The following is a 17,974-nucleotide window of genomic DNA, read 5'->3' as shown; positions in this document are numbered from 1 at the left end:
GGCGAGGTATCCGCGGTTAACGGTCGAGCGCTTCCTGCATGGTGACGTGTGACAACGGCCATGGCTGGCTAGAAATGCGTTGGCTCCTCTCTTGGAGGCTTGTTCATACATTGATATGCCATCTCATACTAGACCACGGAAAACGTCAGCCCAAGATATACTTTATGTAATGAGACAGAGTCAATAGGAAGTCCATGTTAAGGGAAAATGCAGTCTTACAGCTTCATCCGTCTGGCAAACTAGAACTGCAGGCCGCTGGCCAGATTTCTCAGAGATGTCTACAACAGTCTGATCCTCACTGAGAATACCAGAGGAATTGGCTTTGCTGTCTATTGCAATTCCAAGGCATCGGCATTTCTCTGCTATACTACTTCGCAGAAGCGCACTTCGCTCGCCAATACCCCCCGCAAACACAATGGCATCTACACTCCCATTCAGTTTGACGAAGTAGTTGCCGATAAAACCGACAATACGATCAACAAAGATGTCAAAGGCCAACTTGTGCATCTTAGTTGGCGGATTGTCAGTTCCAATCTTCGAGAAGTCGGTGGTTCCGGTCAATGCCTTCCAGCCCGACTGCTTGTTGAGGATCTCTTCAGCCTATAGACACCAATTAGCAAATGGGTAATTAACGCCACCAGTTCTGAGTCGGTTTGTGGTACTTGCCTTGCTGATATGCATCTCTTTAGTACTTGAGGAGCTCAGCTTGCTAGCCTCGGATGTATAATGAAATACAAGGCTGTCGAACTCGTCAGCTAAAGGGATGGCTTTGGGGATCAGACACCACCCAGGATGTTCAACTCACCTTGCATCAATGTCTCCGCTCCTTGTAGCACCGGGAAGGCCAGAGAGAGGAGTAAGACCCATCCTGCATTGCATAGTTAGCCAGGGGACTCATTCTAGCCGCATATTCACCTTATTTAGAAGAGTATCTCAAGAGGGTGTGTCAGTTTTGAAACCAGGGCATTCGACAACTTACGTGGTCTCTATGGATTTACCACCCTGGATTGCACATACGGAAGCACCGCTTCCAAGGTGCAGTGCAATTAGACTTGTTTCCGAGGCTGGTTTGCTCAGAAATTCCGATACAGACCGCAAGATGAAGGAGAAGCTAATTCCATGGAACCCGTATTTCCTTAACATCTTCGACTTGGCTACTTCCGGGTCGATAGGGTATGTCTTGATGTAATCTGGCAGGCATTGGTGAAACATAGTATCAAAATATGCCACCGACTTTGCGGACGGGACCTCCTGAAGACACGTCTTGATAATTTCCAATGCTGATGTATTGTGTCTAGATCTCTTGTTAGCCGGTTGTTGTCCGTCCGGGCCTATATTGACTGTCACACATACAACGGAGCCAGATCTTGCAGTGTCTCAAGATAATTGAAGGTCTTTTCGTGTATAATAACCTCTTCTTCTAGGTCTCCCCCGTGGACAACTCTGTGGCAAACATAAGCATAGTCGGAGTTACTACTGACGACCTGCAGCTCCTGGTCATGCATAAGCCTCTTGAGAATGTACTTGAATGCATCCTGGGGACTCTTGATCTCCTCTTCGATCTCGTGCTTCTGATGATTCGATCCATGCTCGTACTTGAAGATACTTGGCGGTGCTGTCAGGCCACTCACACTGGCAGCGGCGACTTCGACTGGCGGATTCTTTAGATGGTAGACATTCGCCTTGACAGACGAGCTGCCGGCATTGACAGAGAGAATGACCCGGCCCATCTTTGACCAAGTGTTGCGATGACTTGACTGGACTATTTGCTACCTCCTACTTCCCACCTCATGTCCTTTTATCTATGTTTTTGATCTATATAACTGCTGTCTATCCTAGCTACGTCAGAATGTTGGTCGAGAACAGGGATATCCGTCCTACTTTCTCCAGCATTATGATGTCAACAAAGCTTCCATGCTTGTGGCGGTTGTTTTCCTAATAGCCAAGTACGCACAACTCATTGTAGTATTTAATTCTACTATTCCGGTGGTTTTATATCGAGAACTCACATCAATAACATGGTATTGCGTCCCCACGCCTACATTGTTACATATTTACACTACGAATATCTTAACTAGATAACCTAGAGGTTATCAAGATGCCAGGCCAGGTTCTTGATGGGCCAAACCCGAGGCCACCGCCGTCCCATTTACCAGACTCAGTGGACGAGCTCAGGGTCCAACTTCAAACAGTCAAGCTGGATGACAATGTCCGTCGATCCTTGGAGAAATTTCGTCGAGCTACAGACTACATTGCTGCGGGTCAGTTTTCACCTCCAGTTGGTTAGTTGCCGTTGGACTGTAGCTGATACTGATACTCTCGATCAAAGCTATGATATTTCTCCAGAGCAATGCCTACCTGAAGCGCCCGGTTAAGCCTGAAGATATCAAACCCCGACTGCTAGGTACGTAACTCCGCTGAAACAGCTTCGCCGCCCCAGTAAACATCAAAGGATACCGCCTCGCTGACGAGAGGACTGGACAAGGTCATTGGGGCACCTGTCCCGGTCTGAATCTCGTGTATTCCCATCTCACCTACTTGATACGATCCCATGACTTGGATATGCTGTTTGTCACCGGGCCTGGGCATGGCGCACCTGCGATCCTCGCCTCACTCTGGGTTGAAGGGTCATTGGGAAAGTTTTACCCTAAATACGCCAACGACACCAACGGGCTCACGAAGTTGATCACCCAGTTCAGTACCACTGGCGGATTCCCCAGGTGAGATGACAATACTCAAGCCACAACCTCCTCGTATTGCGGACGTTAATTTCCATTGCAACCAATGCTAATATGTTCCTCGCAGCCACATCAATGCGGAGACACCGGGAGCTATACATGAAGGTGGCGAACTTGGATATGCCTTAGCCGTCTCGTTTGGGTCTGTAATGGATAACCCAGACCTGATAACGGCTGTTGTCGTAGGTGATGGGGAGGCCGAGAGCGGCCCGTGTACAGCGTCAGTCAACCCGGGAAACGGCTCGCATGAGTCTCCAGTTATTACTATTTTCTTTGTCGAGCATGTTTCGCTAATTTTGCTAGCAGGAGCTGGAATGGTATCAAATACATCGATCCTGCAGAGTCAGGGGCTGTTTTGCCGATTCTTCATCTCAACGGATTTAAGATTAGCGAGCGGACTATCTACGGGTGTATGGATGATAGAGAACTTGTCTCATTGTTTTCCGGTTTCGGCTACCAGACACGAATCGTGGAGGGCTTGGATGATATTGATACCAACCTGAATAGCTCGTTAGAATGGGCACTAGCAGAAATCCGTAGGATCCAAAAGGCCGCCCGGTCTGGAAGCCCAATCATGAAACCCCGGTGGCCAATGTTGATCTTGCGAACCCCCAAAGTTAGTACTCCGTACGATCCGCTCTGTATGACATGATATGCCCAAGTGGGATGGCTAACGGTTCTGTTTGTAGGGTTGGACAGGGCCAAAGAGCATCCATGGAAAGATCGTGGAGGGTTCCTACGCAGCGCATCAAGTACCGCTGCCAGAAGCCGGAAAGGACAGCGAGGAGCTCCAAGCGTTACAGGAATGGCTTTCTTCATATAAGCCTGAAGAGTTGTTCAACGAGCACGGAGACGTGATTGACGATATCAAATCGATCCTTCCCGGGAAAGACTCAAAGCGGATGGGTCAACGTAAAGAGGTGTGTGACACTTTTGAAAAACTCAAAATGCCAGATTGGAGACGTTACACAGTCCCAAAGGGGTCCCAAGAAAGTTCCATGAAAACGATCTCTCATTTTATGGGCCAGATCCTGGTGGATAACCCGCATTCTATGCGAATTTTCTCCCCAGACGAGCTGGAGAGTAACAAACTTGGTGCCGTGTTGGAGAAAACGGGTCGAAATTTTCAATGCGATCAGTTTTCTAATGCCCAGGGTGGGCGGGTAATTGAAGTACTAAGCGAGCACATGTGCCAGGGTTTCCTCCAGGGATATAGTTTGACAGGACGGACAGGTATATTCCCGTCTTACGAGAGCTTCCTAGGGATCATCCATACAATGATGGTGCAGTACTCGAAGTTCAACAAAATGGTACGTTACTGTCACTGTCCTTTTCTTTTCTCACACTTCGAAAGAAGGCGGGACAGATGCTGAGGATCTTCACAGGGGATGGAAACCAACTGGCGCCGCGCTTTACCTAGTATTAACTATATCGAGACAAGCACCTGGGCACGCCAGGAGCATAACGGGTTCTCCCACCAGAATCCATCGTTTATCTCCGCGGTGTTAAACTTGAAGCCCAATGCTGCTAGAGTGTATCTGCCACCGGACGCAAATACATTTCTCTCAACTTTGTCTCATTGTCTGCAATCTAAGAATTATATCAACCTTATGATTGGGTCAAAGCAGCCGACTCAAATATATCTCAGTGCAGAGGAGGCGGAGAGCCATTGCCGAGCTGGGGGTTCGGTCTGGGGCTTCGCAAGCACAGATGACGGTTTAGATCCAGACGTCGTGCTGGTCGGCATCGGGACCGAAGTCACCTTCGAGGTTATCCACGCAGCATCCATACTAAGAAAAGTGGTACCTGACCTCCGTGTCCGAGTGGTAAACGTTACGGATCTCATGATTCTTGGGTCAGAGCGAAGCCATCCGCACTCACTCTCGGATGAAACTTTTGATGCTCTGTTCACTGCCGACCGTCCAGTCCATTTTAACTACCACGGATATGAAACAGAGCTAAAGGGATTACTCTTTGGTAGGCCTCGTGTTGACCGTATCAGCATAGCTTGTTACATGGAAGAGGGTTCTACTACCACTCCATTTGACATGATGCTGCTCAATAGGGTATCGCGATTCCATGTTGCCAAAGCAGCCGTTCTAGGCGCCTCGAGGCGCAACGAAAAGGTAAGAATCCGGCAGCAGGAGCTTCTCGCCGCATTTGAGCATGAGATCCGAAGCGCAAGGAAGTACATTATCGAGAACCATAAAGGTGAGTCCAGTTCTCCCCTCTTTAGCTTGGATCTTTTGAGCAGCAGGTCCATTGACGAGACTGCATGTTAGATCACAGCGACATGTATGACATGCCGAGTTTTAAGTAGTTGTAATGCGGATATAGCTTTTGAGCAACAGTCTCAACAGACAGCCATTAGCAGTAACCATCTAATAGTAGCCATATTCTCCAATGTCAAAATGTCTTCTTCTTCTTCATTCGCTGGTCTTGATGCTGACGTTGATGTTGACGTCGTCGTCCTTCTTGGTCGCCAACTTCCGGCCTGCCCTATGAATCACGTGATTATGCTAACCCGATCGGTAAGCGAGGGTTTCTCCCCCACGAAAAAACGAGCGTCTAAAAAAAATCGTGACTTTCGCGAAGTTCTGACGGCCGCAGCCAGATAAGTTCAGCATCTTCAATTTCGACAACCACCACCGGCACCGCCATACGAACGACGAGGGAGCAGCAAATCAACCGTCCCAACTCTCTTGAATTTGTCTGCCCACCATGGCTGCTAACAAGATCGCCGCAAACAGCCCTTCGAGGCAGAGCCCTTCCGACCTCGAGAAGGCTTTGGCTACCGCTCTCAACGACTTGGAGACCAACACCCCGGACTTGAAGGTTGCTCTACGACCTCTCCAGTTCGTGTCTGCTCGCGAGGTAAGGAGGACAGCGCCCTTCTTATTTTACCTACCTGGGATAGATATCTGGTGCATTGGTGACTGGGGATGCTTCCTGGAGCGCGGAGTTAAGCCTGGCAGTGATACAAGAAAGAACGTGGAATAGAAGCTCTGGGAGTCTCGTCGCATGACACACACATGTTCGGGAGCCCAGGAGGTGCTTTCTGCTCGGTCCAGGATGCTATCTATACAGTTCACCAGCTGCGGAGGGTTATATACGTCTTAGTTGGATGTCAAATATACTGACGGTTAACCCATTACAGGTTGAGGTTGGCCATGGCAAGAAGGCCATTGTGATGTTTGTCCCAGTCCCCCTTCTCCAGGGATTCCACAAGATCCAGCAGCGGTAAGTCTTTGTTGCCTTTTAAACATATACCTAGACATACTAACATCAATTATAGCCTCACCCGGGAACTTGAGAAGAAATTCTCCGACCGTCAGGTCATCATCATTGCTTCCCGCCGCATTCTCCCCCGCCCCAAGCGATCCACCACTTCCCGCACCAGCCAGACGCAAAAGCGCCCACGCTCCCGTACTCTCACCGCCGTCCACGAAGCTATCCTCTCAGATATTGTATACCCAGTTGAGATTGTTGGTAAGCGTGTCCGAACAAAGGAGGACGGCAGCAAGTTGTTGAAGGTTGTTCTCCACGAGAAGGAGCGCGGTGGTGTTGACCACCGTCTTGATGCATATGGCGAGGTTTACCGAAAATTGACGGGTCGTGGTGTTGCCTTTGAGTTCCCCCAGAGCGGTTCTTCGGAGTACTAGATATTTGGCGTGGACCAGTCTCAATGAACTAAAGAAATGGAGATATGATGCGGTGCTACCTCTTTTCTCTCGTCTCATACACTGGGAATAATACCCAACTGAGGAATATGTTTGCAAAACAAAAAATGTTGTACACCACTAAGTATCGCACTAAGTATCGCTCTCCATTGAATCTCGGAAGGCGTCGTTATTTGGAGGGAAAATAATACAAGCTTAACGATTTTTCCTATGTATGGAGCATTGCATCAGTTGATGAATCTATAACTTCCTAAGTTTACATTCTCATTACGGGGTAAATATTGAGATGTTTACTTCATGACTGAAAATGATGAGGTCTAGAACTGATTGATTCTCACATAGCATAGATTTTGAGTGTTACTAGAATGTTAACAGGGTATCTTCTTTAATTTGCGTATGGTACTGCTTATATCAGGGTATCTATGTGCTAGCCACACATGCTAGAAACAAGATAAAATAGCTTCAGGGGCCATCAGGTTTAATCCTCCCTATCCCAAGTGTCATCCAGTATGCGAGCTCTCTTTTCACTTTATCTGACTCGGCTTTCTTAGAGCTTTCAGACCGGAATCCCAAGTCCTCGTTCCCACTGTCTGCGTCCCATTCGATTCTCACAAACACGGGAATCTCAACTATACCTTGGTCTTCATCATCCGTATCCACCTGAGCTTGTTTAATTTTGCTCTTAATTGCGCCAGGGACAACTTCCATAGCAACGGTTGTCCAATTGCGTCCCTTGTCCCATACCTTGCCTGCTTCTGCAACTCTCTCCATACCATGGCGGGAAGATCTTGCATCAGGCATACTTCCGGATTGGAGGGCTTCATCCCAGACATCTGTATTGGCACCGACGTCAAGTTGGGGACATAGAATTGTCACCTTTGTAGAAACAGGCCCAGGAGTCACCGATGGGGTTGCAAGTGTGACGCGGATAGGATCAAACATATGGTTTTTGAGGGTCAGAAGGAATTGGATTGGTTTCAACGGCTCAAGGGCTTCTAAGTTGATCGGAAGAGCAACCGATGATGGGTAAAGCGGGCGAATTGAGGTAAGTGGTAGATAACTGAGGGCAATGAGCCTGATGCGGAACCGAGTTGATTGAGGTTTGACTTCTGGTTTGACAAGGATGTGCTTGCATGCTTTGCATCGTTTAGATCTCTTTGTTCGTAGCAGAACCGGAAGTGGTAACAAGTCATCCACAAATCGTGTAGAAGGCTGTTGGAATTGCCGTTGCTCCATTGACGCCAGCCCATCCCACCCTTCGGCAGCCATCTTTTCAATAATATAATCCTCAGACCTAGTTGTGGGTATAACTAGCCCCTCTGCCTGCGTTAATGCTTCACGCATAACTGGGGGTCTGGATTTGTTCTTTTTATTATTTCCATGCATGCCAACTCCAGTATTGTAAAGGGACATGATGCGGCTCAACGCATTGGGCGAAGAGTATAGCCCAAAGTCACCTCCTATCAGGTGGTCTGATGGTGATGACGATGTCTCAGCAATCTGGGTGCGGTAGAAATTCTTCAGCGCCGCAAACCTAGCATCATGGCCTAACGCAGGCTTGTCAAAGGACATCGGGCTTCCCAGCTTATCATCTTGTTCTTCTTCTGGTAGACTAGGTGTTGAAGCGAAGCTCGCGAGTGGTGATTTGAATTGCGAAACCCTGGCTTCCGAAGGTCTTCTATTTGCTCCATTCCTCAGTGATAACAATTGAGCTCGTATGTTGGTTGGTTTGTCGAATTTTATATCGATGTCGAGGCTTGTCCACATGCAATAACTACAGGACAGAATCCACGGGCCACTCTGAGATGCTCCATTCTCCATATTGTTCATGGTTGTGACTGTTAATGGAGATGTGCAAATGGGGCAATTGAAACAGTTACGCGCACATCTAGGTAAATATGCCCTTAGTATCCTACTCCCGTATTCATATAAGGATATATGCCGTACCTGTTTCCGTCACTCCGTACCATGCTGCTTGGAGTCTCGAATAGACAATTGGGACAATACCAACAAACGATCTCTTCTGTTATGCATCTTGCGCATTTTATCTGATGGCAGTCTTCGCAGTATAAGAGATGTTCTGGGGGGTATAGGGAGTAGTTTGCGCGACGTGATCTCGGGTCGAAAGTTTGCTCATCCTCGTCTTCATCTGACGCCTTGAGGCTCAGACTGGAAAGATCCTTAGAGAGCCGGTTTGAAGCTGGCGTGGGACGAGGGCTATCGACGCAGGGGCAAGATATGAAGTTATAGGGGAACGGGCGCGCCATCACGAGCGAGAGGAGGAAATGCGGTATTGGAAAACATATATCATAGCATAGTCAAGTACAATCCGGTCTATTGTACTGTGAATAGCCAATCTCGCGTCATATACGGGATCTTCTATGCTAGTATCCAGGGTGTTAGCCAACGGTTATTCGGGCCCAAGACGAGGAAGTGACTGACCAGCCTCAGTTTAGCTTGCAATAACCTGTGGCAGTATAGTGGAAACCCTGCAGTGTTTCCTATAGGTATAGTAAGAGTATACTATAGCAAATGATTCTGCTGGCGTTGATAAGCTCTGTGCTGGTTTGACGTTTCAAGACGATGAGATCACTGTGGATTTTTTGTTGATGATTTCGCGCTTGCAGCAAAAGCCGCGCGAGACAGAGCTTCACTTATTTAAACACCTCATAGCACACCATTGGAACGACTGCCCAGGAAATAAGTATGACTAGGGGGAAATGAACCCATCATAAGTACTTATTGAGGAAAGAAAGGTAATTTCTTTAGGGCAAGATCGCGATGTCTCTCCGCCCATGCCTTCGCAGCCCTTTGCTACGGGGAGCCGGCCTTATATCGAGAAGCTATGCCCTTCAAACCCCGGGAAACCCAACTCTAGAGGTCTTTAATAGAAGAACAAAATTGTTACAGAAGGACAGAGCAGCAAGAAATGTGGAAACCAGCCGGCAGGTGGATTATTTGAAAGACGAGGTTGCAATGCGACTGAGTGACAGATTGTTGGTAGGTCATCTTAGCTACCGATGGTGGCATCAACTATTACGCTCTCGATACTATATAACAGTCTGCTTACGGATTCTAAACTATTAGGATATCAAAAGACATTTCCCAAACGTCCTTGACCTTGGAGCAAACAGCTGCAACATAGCTCGTGCTCTAACTTCTATCCCAATTTCAAATGGCGAAGGCGTCGCAAGCCCGGGAGCTGAAGAGACAATAGCGGACCGGATATCAAAAATAACATGCATTGAGGAATCTCAGAATCTTCTATACCGGGATGAATCCCTTCCGTTTAATTCTCAAATCTCCATAACACGCGAGGTTGTTCCGAGCATTGAGAACCTTCCTTACGAACCAAACACATTCGATGCCGTCCTTTCGTCTCTATCGATGCACTGGATAAATGACCTGCCATCATTGCTCGCGCAGGTAAATTCTATCCTAAAGCCAGACAGCCCGTTTATGGCCGTGATGTTTGGAGGGGATACCTTGTTTGAATTACGAACTTCTTTACAATTAGCAGATCTGGAGCGCAGAGGAGGTGTAAGCCCTCATGTATCTCCGCTTGCTGATGTACGAGATATTGGTGGCTTGTTAACCAAAGCTGGTTTCAAGCTACTTACAGTTGATGTAGAAGATATCGTGGTGGAATACCCTGATACCTATGCACTTATGTCAGATCTTCAGGCAATGGGAGAGAGCAATGCAATCTTGAGAAGAGAAGCTGGACCAATATCTAGAGATGTTTTACTGGCGAATGAGGCAATATATAGAAGTTTGCACACAGAGGGTGAAAGCAACATACCTGCTACCTTCCGGCTGATATACATGATAGGATGGAAAGAAGGAGAGGGACAGTCAAAGCCGTTAGAGAGAGGCAGCGGGCAGGTTAATCTCAAGGACATAATTGGGTCGGAATAGGCGTGGGTGCCTAAATATGTATAGTATTGTAACCTCCGGGTAGAATAACGGTTTTCTAGGTGCTACGTGCATCCATTTTATCGAATGACAGTCACGCATAGCTCTTTATCCCACGTAGTCTATAATGGGTAGTAGAAATATCACAGGAACGAGCTGCAGTGTTTGGTTATATAATAAGTATAGAACACTCATCAAGTTCAACACAGTATCCTGCGATAAAGAAAAGGGTACCAGGTCCATAAAAGCACCATTAAACGGTCCTCCTGTCAGTCATAACACGCACAATTGAGCCAACCCCAACGATCTCAACTAGCTTCTCATGCCAGCTTAGTAGTACGCTCATCTGTTGGCCGCCACCGCCTTCTCCAAGATTTCGACCCTGTATTTGTGAGAAACCGGTGCTCTGTGGGGATACCGACTTAGAGCCGGTATCACTGCTAGTCTGTACGGACATGCCCTTGTACCTATTTACCAAAACGTTAACAATGGGGTTACCGTTCCTAAAAGCACCAAAATGAAGAAGAGAGGAAGAGTATGGGAAGAATTTGCGAACATACAGGTATTTCATCAGACAATCCCCCCGTTCAGCACCTCCTTCACCGTTGCATACTGCTTCCAGCACTTTTGTCATCTCTGTCTGTCGTATACCCTGCAATACTTCCACAACTGAAGCAAGATGAACTTCCTTTGCCCTGTCATCGCCGCCTAGCGGAGCTGAATCGAGGACATGGCGTAAAGCTCCCTCTATGTCCCCGGATCGAAGCAACTGTCTGATCTGTGATCCCAAACTTGCTGCGGCGCTGGATGTTGTTGGCGGTGGTAGGTTTGAAGGAAGTAGAGAAGAGATTTGGAAATTAGCGGGTGACTCTGGGTCAAGACTGTCGATATCAATGGTTCTGTAGTTTGTTATCTGTGGCATCGTGAATCGTGGTATAGAAATAAACGTCAACGGTTGTATTATATGGAGGGGTCTCGGGCGGATTCGAACGGTAGGAAGGTTATTTGGCTTGAGTAAGTATACAAGAGGCGTCGGCTATGGTAGCGATATTTGAAATGGGCACGACTAAACGAGTCAAGCAACAACTCGATACCTTTTGGTGTTGTGATGTCTGCCTATCTACATCTCTTGAGTGTGAGTTGAGGCCAGGCGGGATGTTTTGGTTGGTGCCAAGACTTCAAATGCGTGGCGATGCACGCGAAAGCGTAAATACACAAGGGATAATCAAATAAGGAGAGCTACAGGTATATTTAGACAAATGCTACGATGATCGACGTTGAGAAACGTATATAATAGCCTGAGATTCTGGTATATAGCTTTCTAGATCTGTACAAGTGCTGTATGATTAAAGGAAGTTGTATGTGCCGTCTAATAGGCACCCAAAGAACGCCGTCGCTATGCATCACAAGTGAGAAAGAATGAACCGCCTTCGAAGATGTGAAAAAGGAATAGAAGGCAAAAACCCCAGAAAGGGGGTCTCTAGAGTGGTATAAAAACTTTGTAACGACCGTGGAATGCATGGATAGGAACCGTCAAGAAAGCAACCAAACAAAACGCCGTAGGTGCTGAAGTGTAGATTAGGATTATACCCGTATAGAGGTGAGGAAAGTAAAAACGAAATGGTGGACGTATTTAGCTGGGTGCTGTGAGGGTAATTGGTGGAGGGACGATAGTAGGGGGGGCAACGGGATGGGACGCAGTATCTGCCTGCTTCTCAATATCAGCGGTCTCTTCGTCTCGTGGCCTGTTTTCACATGACTCTTCGGCCAGTTCCTCTTCTGTCTTGGGCTTGCTCTTCTTGTGAACAAAAACCCGGCGGAAAGCCTTAGCAATTGGTGTGAAGATGGCGCGGAAAACCTTTGCAATCGGCTTCCAGAAAAAGTTGAAGGCGGTAATGACCAAGTTCATAACGACCTCGAAGTGCCTGTCAGGGAGACAACGGACGATCACGGCCCACAGGAGACAAGGCAAGGCCGCTCCGATACAGATTGCCCATTGTACTGCGGTAAGAGCTTTAACCCCAATAGCCGCACCGCCGACGAAAATGATCATGATTTGGCCACCGACCATAATGGCGTTGATGCCCAGGAAGAAATAGTTTTTGAACATGCCCTCGAAGATGTTGAATTTGTTGTCAAGGCGACGGTTGTTAAACTCATTAAAGATTTGCATCCAAACGAACGTGTTGAAGACGATTGTGTCCATCTGAGCAGCGAGTAATCCGCTAGGGTCGTTCTCGAGATCGTATCCAAATATCTTGGCTCCGGCGAAAAATAGCACCAGCGTTACAACGAGTTGGTAGATGGCTTGCCCAATGATCATCTTCCACATAGTTATGGTGAAAAGGGGAGCTGACTTTGGAGATGGCTTGCGGTCAAGAATTTTTTCGGTAGGGGCATCAGTGGCGCTAGGTACGTTAGTGAGAAGAGCACGTATGTATGGGTAAGGCTCAACGCGGGACTTACAGTGCGAGGGCAGCAAAAGTATCCATGATAAGATTAACCCAGAGAAGTTGAACAGCATTCAGAACACTCTTTCCATTTGAATTAGCGAGAGACGAAACGAAGGTCAGTACAACAGCGGTAATGTTGACAGTGATTTGGAACTAGTACTCGTTAGTGTTGACATATAGATGAAGGTGTGTTAACAAACTAACCTGCAAAAACTTTGCAACAGCATCGTTTACAGCTCTTCCCCATGAGATCGCAGTCACAATAGACTTGAAGTTATCATCCAAAAGGATAATAGAACTGGCTTCCTTTGCAACTTCGGTTCCCGCAATGCCCATAGAAAAACCAACATCAGCAGCCTTAAGTGCAGGGCCATCGTTGGTACCGTCGCCTGTCACAGCAACAGTTTCTCCAAGATGCTTAAGGCGAGTAACGAGGATACGTTTGTCTTCAGGTGAGGAACGGGCCAGGACTTGCAAGTTTGGAAGGATACGATCCATTTCCTTGTCAGAGAGTTGTCTGAACTTAGGGCCTTCCATAGCAATACCATCAGGGGTCTTGATGCCACATTCCGTTGCGATGGCCACAGCAGTAGTCAGGTTGTCACCTACATACACGTAGTTAGTAAATCGTATTCTGCGTTACGACGAATGATAGCATGACTAACCTGTAACCATTTTCACGCCAACACCAGCCTTGTTACACTTCTGAATGGCTCCAGGAACTTCATCTCGGAGAGGGTCCTGAATTCCAACGACACCAACCCATGTCATGTTATTGAAAACGTCGTTGAATTCGGCAGAAGACTTATCCTCCTCCATGGTCTTAGCACCTTGCGGCGGCCAGCATTCAAAGTCCTTATAGACCATGCCAATGGATCTCAGGGAGCGTTTTGCGTACGAGTTGATCGTATCAAGGATATCAGATTTGGCCTTGGGCGAGAGAACGCTGGATTCGAGTTGAGGCGTGGATAATCCTGAGATAACCCTGCTTGACTGGTATAACATGATCTCGGCGGCACCCTTAACGAGTAGTCGAAATGTTCCGTCTGGCTGGCGAATAACAACCCCCATGCACTTGCGAGCGGAATCAAAGGGAACAAGCTGTGCGATTTCAGCGCTGGCACGCTCCTCAGTCAAGCTCAATCCAAGGTATCTTTGGGCAAGGTGCAACATAGCCACTTCCGTTTTGCTTCCAATGAATGTCTTCTCTCCGTTCTCTTCGCCTTCAAAGGCAGTAGAGTTAAGAGCAATACCTTTCATCACCAGATCACGGGCAGCAGTTGAAGCTTCATTGAACATCTGAGTAACGGCAGATGGACCCTCGCCCTCGGCTTCTGGGGTACGATCAAATGTGTCTTTCATTCCAAAGGTTCCTGTAACAACAGTCATCTTATTCTGGGTCAGTGTGCCAGTCTTATCTGAGCAAATAACCGTGGCATTCCCCATGGTTTCACAAGCGCGAAGAATTCGAACAAGGTTGTTCTCCTTCACCATTCGACTTGTAGCAAATGCAAGCGCCAGTGTAACGGCGAGTGGTAGACCCTCTGATATACTCGTTAGTAGCGATTAAATATGAAGAGTATCTAAAGTACCGAACATACCCGGGATTGCAACAACAATAACAGTAACGGCAACAATAAGAATATCCAAGAATTCTTTGCCTTTCATGGCAGGCGAGTGGTGGTTATCCGGTAGCTGGGCCAAGAATCGGAAGAGAAGCGCAAAAAACAACATGCCGGCAGCACTACCGAAGTGTTAGGTCTTGACGAAAGGGTACAAACTGCAATGAATGATAAGAGATACTTACGCCATTCCAAGACCGCCAATCCAGTCTGCAAGATTTCCTAGCTTGACTTGAAGTGGTGTAGGATCATTTGAAGTCTGGAGTGAAAGCATGATCTTGCCATAGGAGGAATTTGGTCCAACGCTGGTAACGAGGTACGTCCCAACACCTTCGAGGACTTTGCTGCCAGAGATAATAAAGGGATCGAGTTTCTTCGTAGCGGTCCCATTGTTGATTCGGTCCCAAACTTCATGCCCATCAGTCTTCTTCATCTGATCTGACTCTCCAGTGGCAGAGGACTCATCGCATCTCACACCATGGCCAGAAAGAAAAATTCCATCTGCAGGAATAGCATCACCGGGTTCAAGGTGAAGAATGTCTCCCACAGTGATGTCAAAAATGGAAATCATAATAGACTTTCCTGAACGGATAGCTTTAACCTCACGGTCATTTTTCTATGTTCTAGTTAGTTGATGTCCAGGAATATACCGAGAATTGGCTAGACCAACCTTCTTGTTTAACTTGACAAACTGTCTTTCCTTCTGCCAGTCATTAACTGCAGTAACGATGGTGACAATAAGAATAGCGACGCAGATTGCGACGCCCTCAACCCAGTCCACCTTGCTCCCGCCACTGAACGTTTCATAGAGGCCAAGGGAAAGCGAAACAACGGCAGCAACGGTGAGTAGGATGATGATCTTATCGTTATAAGCTCTCCATAGCAATACGAAGAAGCTGTCGCTTTTCCGTTCAGGTAACTTATTGCGGTCAAAGACACGTATGCGGTCTGTAAACTGGGCTCCGCCACTAGATGTCGACGGCTGAGGGGTTGAGGCAGCAGAGTCTTGGAGTTTAGTTGAGCCGCTTTGTATAGCATCCTCAAAACTAACAGTGCCTTCCAGGTGTGACTCGTCGAGTGATAGACCAGCAGTTAAATCGGTCCTCAAGCCTTTCTCGAGTCCCTTCAATCCACCCAGGGCTTTGAAGGCGGCTAATGACTTCGGGTTTAAAAGTTTGTTCAGCTGGCCGGGCGAAAATGCGAATGGGTTGTTCTCGACCTCAAAATCTTGTTTATTGCGCTCGTCTGCCTTTAAGGCATCTGATAGTGGAACATCATCATAGTCCGCACCATCTAATCTGCCGTGCGGTTTAACTGTCGAGCCGGATCGCGATCGAAGGGTATCTACGTTTGAGTTGACTGAGTTTGCCCTTGATCGAAGGGTCTCCCCATCGAAGGAGATTGGACTTCGCGGGAAGAGAAACGAGTTTGCATCATTAGATGAGGAGGGTCTGTCTGGAGAGAGTTCTTGTGCAGCAGTAGGGCTTAGGGGGCTGATAGGGTCGGATGAAGATGACGCAGTGTTGTCATACTATGATTTGGTCAGAGTAGAGGTCTCATGCTGGTATGTAGATTATTTCGAGATGATACTTACATGTGTGTCTATGGTTATAGAGGGTGCGAGCAACCGGCTGTTGTTCGCCATGGGGGAAGATGAGGTCAATAGTGTGTTTTGTCCTCGAAAGCTATTATCGTGCGAAGGGAATAGGCTATGATATAGAAGTGATGAAATAAAGAATTTAAATAATTAATGTTGGTTCGTAAAGTAGGGGGAGATAATGATACTCCGCAGAGGTTGCTGGTGGTCTGATCGTTTGCGATATGCTCAGGGAGAGCCTCTCCTTACATACATCCTCAGTGTCGACGAAGGCGATGTAATAATCCCCCCAGCCGCGCTGTGCTTTGGTAGCTCGATGTTAAGAGACTTGGCTTGCCGCCAGCAACCCTTGGTTATCACGCAGTGGAGGCCTTCATCTCCTGCCGTTCGGGGATAAGAGTTTCCAGCGAGGCAGTGCAAGTCTTGGACGCCCCAGCCAGCGTCAAACGACCGCCACTAACAAGGCATCCCAGATTAGGTAGCCCCTGCTGATTAAGGTAAGATATTATTTGAAATCCTCGGCCGTATGGAACACAGGCTGATGGGCGCAGTTGCGATTTCAGTCATCATGTCTTTGGTGATTATTGGCAACGTCGTCGTAAAATGTGGTCGTGGTCAAGAACGGGAGATTTTGAATGTTTCAACATGGCGGTTAGTATGAGGTTTCGGGAAGTCTATGGATCCAATCTTGAACTCTGATGCTGCATAAGTGGGCCGACCAATGATATTGGACGAGTTAAAAAATCTTTAACTTCTTCCTCCAAGGGTCTGTCAGGGGCCGGACAGAAAAACGAAAGGCTGCGACAGCCACTAAACCACCCAAATGGACTGTGTCGAGGGTTGACCCCCGGCCAAAGTGACAGGCCACACGCTTGAGCTCGCTTTTTTGGCGATTCTATGCGGATATTTCCTTTTGCCGTGGAGATATAAATACTTTGGGCTGGTTCTCGTACTTCCTATTGAATCAAGAAGATACCAAAAGTCCGCCCACGGGCAAGATGCATGTAAGGCGCCTGCGGGAGGCTAGAAAGCGTATACTCTGTACTTGGATATGAGGATAGGGAGTCGCTTTCTCGTGCCAATCTGTGTACCACTTTTACTCCGGCCAAGGTACCTTGGCTCGGAAGGGATATATTAAAATCGGCCTGTTGGTCGGTTGGACTCTCCATCTTGGATACAGGGATCAGCCATCCCAACACATCTCCTCATCCAACTTGTAGATCTATAATCTTGGATTCCCTTGTCACTGAGCGATTTTTCCCTTTGACGTTGTGCATGCCCTTGTCCTTTGACGTACGGAGTAGTTTGTGTGCGGAGAAGAAGCCCATGGAATAAGTTCTCATCCGCCTACCTACCAGCCAAGGGAACAGAAATTCTCCACTGAAGAAGGTGGATAATAACTCCGCCGCTGTTGCCAAGTTGAACATTCCGCTGAGGAGCTTGGGGAACTCTTATTTGGCATATGGGTGTATACATTCCATACGGAGCAAGGAAAACTCTGATGTGTATGACCATGATTTCTCGAAAGCCTGTACGGGAACATGCATGAGAGCCTTTCGTTTTCGCTTCTTGAGTGGCTACACCTCTCTTCAACGCTGATTTGATCAGCAACCTTAAAAGCATTGAAAACTCGATCATACTAGAGGCAAAAATAGCATGGCATGGCCATCTTGGAATGCCTGAGGATAGCAGCCGAAGATAACATCATCTTATGACACCAGCTCGTCAGATGCCAACAATGAGGCTTGGATAGAGGGCGAAGTATTTAGTTCCTTAGTATGTCGCCGTCACCGTCGTCGTCGTCGTCGTCGTCGTCGTCGGCAGCGGCGATGTTTCTTTGTACCAAAAAAGAGCCAAAAAGAGAAGAAAGACGACGTCACCAGCCACATGCGGCGCGTAACTGTATTATGTCATCGGGGTTAGCCGCGACTATTGGATCACCAGCCACACTTATATAAGCACGCTCCGT

General features: G+C 47.6%; 7 protein-coding genes across 7 annotated transcripts; 3 read left to right on the top strand and 4 right to left on the bottom strand.

Annotated features, from left to right (window-relative positions):
* Nucleotides 1-68: 68 nt before the first annotated feature.
* Nucleotides 69-1,730, bottom strand: MGYG_01012 (acetate kinase; the record flags this gene model as incomplete). Its single annotated transcript, XM_003176880.1, has 6 exons — nt 69-128; nt 220-593; nt 663-739; nt 806-868; nt 980-1,294; nt 1,354-1,730. 6 exons carry the CDS (start codon nt 1,728-1,730, stop codon nt 69-71), a joined length of 1,266 nt encoding a protein of 421 aa, XP_003176928.1.
* Nucleotides 1,731-2,098: 368 nt separating this feature from the next.
* MGYG_01011 (xylulose-5-phosphate/fructose-6-phosphate phosphoketolase) lies at nt 2,099-5,020 on the top strand (the record flags this gene model as incomplete). The annotated part of the gene is made up of 7 exons (XM_003176879.1): nt 2,099-2,261; nt 2,330-2,404; nt 2,486-2,720; nt 2,806-2,958; nt 3,045-3,354; nt 3,428-4,048; nt 4,124-5,020. 7 exons carry the CDS (start codon nt 2,099-2,101, stop codon nt 5,018-5,020), a joined length of 2,454 nt encoding a protein of 817 aa, XP_003176927.1.
* Nucleotides 5,021-5,459: 439 nt separating this feature from the next.
* Nucleotides 5,460-6,400, top strand: MGYG_01010 (40S ribosomal protein S7; the record flags this gene model as incomplete). The annotated part of the gene is made up of 3 exons (XM_003176878.1): nt 5,460-5,612; nt 5,896-5,978; nt 6,034-6,400. The coding sequence occupies 3 exons, from the start codon at nt 5,460-5,462 to the stop codon at nt 6,398-6,400; spliced, it is 603 nt and encodes a 200-aa protein (XP_003176926.1).
* A 480-nt stretch (nt 6,401-6,880) lies between these two features.
* Nucleotides 6,881-8,685, bottom strand: MGYG_01009 (dynactin Arp1 p62 subunit RO2; the record flags this gene model as incomplete). Its single annotated transcript, XM_003176877.1, has 2 exons — nt 6,881-8,306; nt 8,366-8,685. The coding sequence occupies 2 exons, from the start codon at nt 8,683-8,685 to the stop codon at nt 6,881-6,883; spliced, it is 1,746 nt and encodes a 581-aa protein (XP_003176925.1).
* A 514-nt stretch (nt 8,686-9,199) lies between these two features.
* On the top strand, nt 9,200-10,336 carry MGYG_01008 (hypothetical protein; the record flags this gene model as incomplete). Its single annotated transcript, XM_003176876.1, has 2 exons — nt 9,200-9,418; nt 9,506-10,336. The coding sequence occupies 2 exons, from the start codon at nt 9,200-9,202 to the stop codon at nt 10,334-10,336; spliced, it is 1,050 nt and encodes a 349-aa protein (XP_003176924.1).
* Nucleotides 10,337-10,586: 250 nt separating this feature from the next.
* On the bottom strand, nt 10,587-11,255 carry MGYG_01007 (Arp2/3 complex subunit; the record flags this gene model as incomplete). The annotated part of the gene is made up of 2 exons (XM_003176875.1): nt 10,587-10,800; nt 10,894-11,255. 2 exons carry the CDS (start codon nt 11,253-11,255, stop codon nt 10,587-10,589), a joined length of 576 nt encoding a protein of 191 aa, XP_003176923.1.
* Nucleotides 11,256-11,966: 711 nt separating this feature from the next.
* On the bottom strand, nt 11,967-16,053 carry MGYG_01006 (calcium-transporting ATPase 2; the record flags this gene model as incomplete). Its single annotated transcript, XM_003176874.1, has 8 exons — nt 11,967-12,741; nt 12,800-12,939; nt 12,991-13,391; nt 13,452-14,330; nt 14,388-14,530; nt 14,594-15,024; nt 15,079-15,939; nt 16,003-16,053. The coding sequence occupies 8 exons, from the start codon at nt 16,051-16,053 to the stop codon at nt 11,967-11,969; spliced, it is 3,681 nt and encodes a 1,226-aa protein (XP_003176922.1).
* Between the last annotated feature and the right edge of the window lie 1,921 nt (nt 16,054-17,974).

Source organism: Nannizzia gypsea, genomic scaffold, assembly GCF_000150975.2.
Source record: "Nannizzia gypsea CBS 118893 supercont1.1 genomic scaffold, whole genome shotgun sequence".
NCBI lineage: Eukaryota > Fungi > Ascomycota > Eurotiomycetes > Onygenales > Arthrodermataceae > Nannizzia > Nannizzia gypsea.
This window is presented reverse-complemented; position numbering and strand designations above follow the sequence as displayed.